The following is a 2,684-nucleotide window of genomic DNA, read 5'->3' on the forward strand; positions in this document are numbered from 1 at the left end:
CGCGCAAAGAGAACTGTTCAATTTAATATAAGAAACCGATAAGATACTGATTTTAGTTGGTCAAAATTAAGTAGGTTAGGCACAAATTCACTTATATGGGTTCCCTTCAAGACACGAGCACTGTGTTTGTATGTGCTTCATAACTGTGCAGCTCAGGGGGCCCGTATGACGTCATTACTAAGTTACGCCACTGGGAGGGCTGGTAAGACATTAAAACTTTTCTTTGCTTTTCATGTCATCTGCTCATTGGCAATATTCAACAACATCAGCATTTATACACCACCTTTCAAGATTTTCTCATCTCAAGCGAATTACCTATAATCTAACCATCTGGTTTAAATATATAATATCTGGTTTAGATATATGATATCCTATTAAAGACTAAAAATCAACAGCGTCTGTTCTGTTTCTTCTAAATTCAACTGTACTGAATCAAAACATTCATTTGTTTGTTTCAGTAATGTGGCTTATTTTCAGACTAGCCCGTTAAATATGACCGGGTATGGCCTGAGCAAATACGATGAAGAAGTCGCATAGTAAGCGTATAAAAATAATAAGTTAAATAGTTTGCCAAAATTGACGTTATTATCAAATACAATTTTGATCGTCTATATTGATTCAAATAGTTTTGATGGTCTGCTGTTAGATTTTTTTTTTTTGCTTTTTCGATCAAGCAAATGAAGAGAACACCGATAACAACAAGGACCCCAAATTCTTTGCTTTGATTGGTCAGTTTTCATGGGTTTGGTAAAGCATACGATAAAGGGATTGGCCATTACTGTGTTCTAGAGACGTGGTCTTTGTAATATTCCAAGCTCAATTGGGTGTTTTTTATACTTAGCTCCTCCTTTCTAAGGCATACCGGTAGTTACAACGCTGTCTACTGTGTGTTAAAATTACTCAGTTTATAAAGCCGGTCCTCGTCACCAAAACTTATACTTTATTACGGGAAATATGTCAGTTACCCCAGATCTGATACGTGAAAAACTGATTGCGGAGATTGGTGCGATACACGTGGTATGTAACATGCATAGCCAGATGATACTAGAATTAAAATGATCTACAGATCATACAGTTTACATGTGTGAATGAAACCGGCAGCAGCTGCTCTTCCCATTTCAGCAGTTAATTCACGAAAATACGTACACTCGGTTCCTTGTGTCAAAATACTTACTTTTTTTTCAGGATGTAGAAGACACGTCTCCTAATAGATGTGCTGCCAGTTTTAAAGTTCTTGTAGTATCTCCTCAGTTTGAAGGGAAACCATTGTTGCAGAGACACAGGTGAGTTGCTTATTTTTCACATGATTCGTATGGACTAGAGCATTTTTTATGTTCCAATTGAATACAAAAGTATGAAACCACTGGTGAAAATGCTTCTGTTTCACACATTTTGCCCAAAGCTCTACTTCTTCAGCTGCAAACACTTCTGAACATCCCTCCCTTCTCTGTCTATGCAATTAAACATAACAATTTGAGTTTGAAAATCAAAGCGATTTTCATAATGTCTTAGTAATGACAGCAGCAGTCAAGGTGCATGAACTCCACAAGTTTCTGTAAAATCTGATTATCATAATCAGAATGATCCAGAGTCTTGTGGTTCAGTGACAGAACATCTGACTTTTTGTAAAAAAAAATGAGTCACATGATCAGTCACAAATGATACACTAGATATTAGCAGTGTTGGGGGTAACGCATTACAAGTAACGCGAGTTACGTAATCAGATTACTTTTTTTCAAGTAACTATTACTTTCCCTTCAGCCTGAGGCTTATTCATTTCACTTTTGGTGTGAAAAGGCTTTTATATTTGCCAAAAATAGTTATTTTAAAATCAAACAAGCAACCCCTGTCCAGATTTAAAAAGTAATGCAAAAGTAACATAACGCATTACTTTCCATAAAAAGTAACTAAGTAACGTAATTAGTTACTTTTTTATGGAGTAACGCAATATTGTAATGCTTTACTTTTAAAAGTAACTTTCCCCAACACTGGATATTAGTGACACAGATATGGTACAGAATCTTATTTCTTATTAATTTATGCCATACTGTAACTTTTGTTTGTTTCAATCGAAATGCTAAAACTTTTCAAGTTTTATTTTAATCGTAGATTTTCAGTGTGCTTTTTGGTCCTCACTTTATCAAGGTTAACATTAATGAAAATGAAAAATAACTGAAGATGTTTCTTTGACTGAAACTCTGCTAAAAGAAAACTAGCTAAAAATAACTAACTATAAAAATAACAATAATTCCAAAGTATAATTGCACTGCTCTGTTTTATACTCTTTTAGTAAATTACACAAGTTTCATGTGTGCACAATTATGCCTGTTCTTTCATTTATTAATGTCTAATCACTATGTGACTTTTAAATTAGAAGTTAACAGACAGAATTGTGATCTGTTAAACTGACTGCATATAACAAGATATACACTGAACAAATTTATAAATGCAACACTTTTGTTTTTGCCCCCATTTTTCATGAGCTGAACTCAAAGATCTAAGACTTTTTCTATGTACACAAAAGGCCTATTTCTCTCAAATATTGTTCACAAATCTGTCTAAATCTGTGTTAGTGAGCACTTCTCCTTTGCCGAGATAATCCATCCAACTCACAGGTGTGGCATATCAAGATGCTGATTAGACAGCATGATTATTGCACAGGTGTGCCTTAGGCTGGCCACAAT

At 34.6% G+C, this 2,684-nt stretch overlaps 1 protein-coding gene across 1 annotated transcript in view; it reads left to right on the forward strand.

The window, feature by feature from the left end:
- Nucleotides 1–846: 846 nt before the first annotated feature.
- LOC107691480 (bolA-like protein 2) overlaps nt 847–2,684 on the forward strand; it is a 4,054-nt gene continuing 2,216 nt past the window's right edge. The window contains exons 1-2 of the mRNA XM_016490083.1: nt 847–1,017; nt 1,186–1,283. Coding sequence (XP_016345569.1) covers nt 955–1,017; nt 1,186–1,283 — 161 coding nt within the window. The 5' untranslated portion in view covers nt 847–954. The remainder of the gene's footprint in view (nt 1,018–1,185; nt 1,284–2,684) is intronic.

This window comes from Sinocyclocheilus anshuiensis, unplaced genomic scaffold (genome assembly GCF_001515605.1).
Source record: "Sinocyclocheilus anshuiensis isolate Anshui unplaced genomic scaffold, SAMN03320099.WGS_v1.1 scaffold514, whole genome shotgun sequence".
NCBI classification, from domain to species: Eukaryota; Metazoa; Chordata; class Actinopteri; order Cypriniformes; family Cyprinidae; genus Sinocyclocheilus; species Sinocyclocheilus anshuiensis.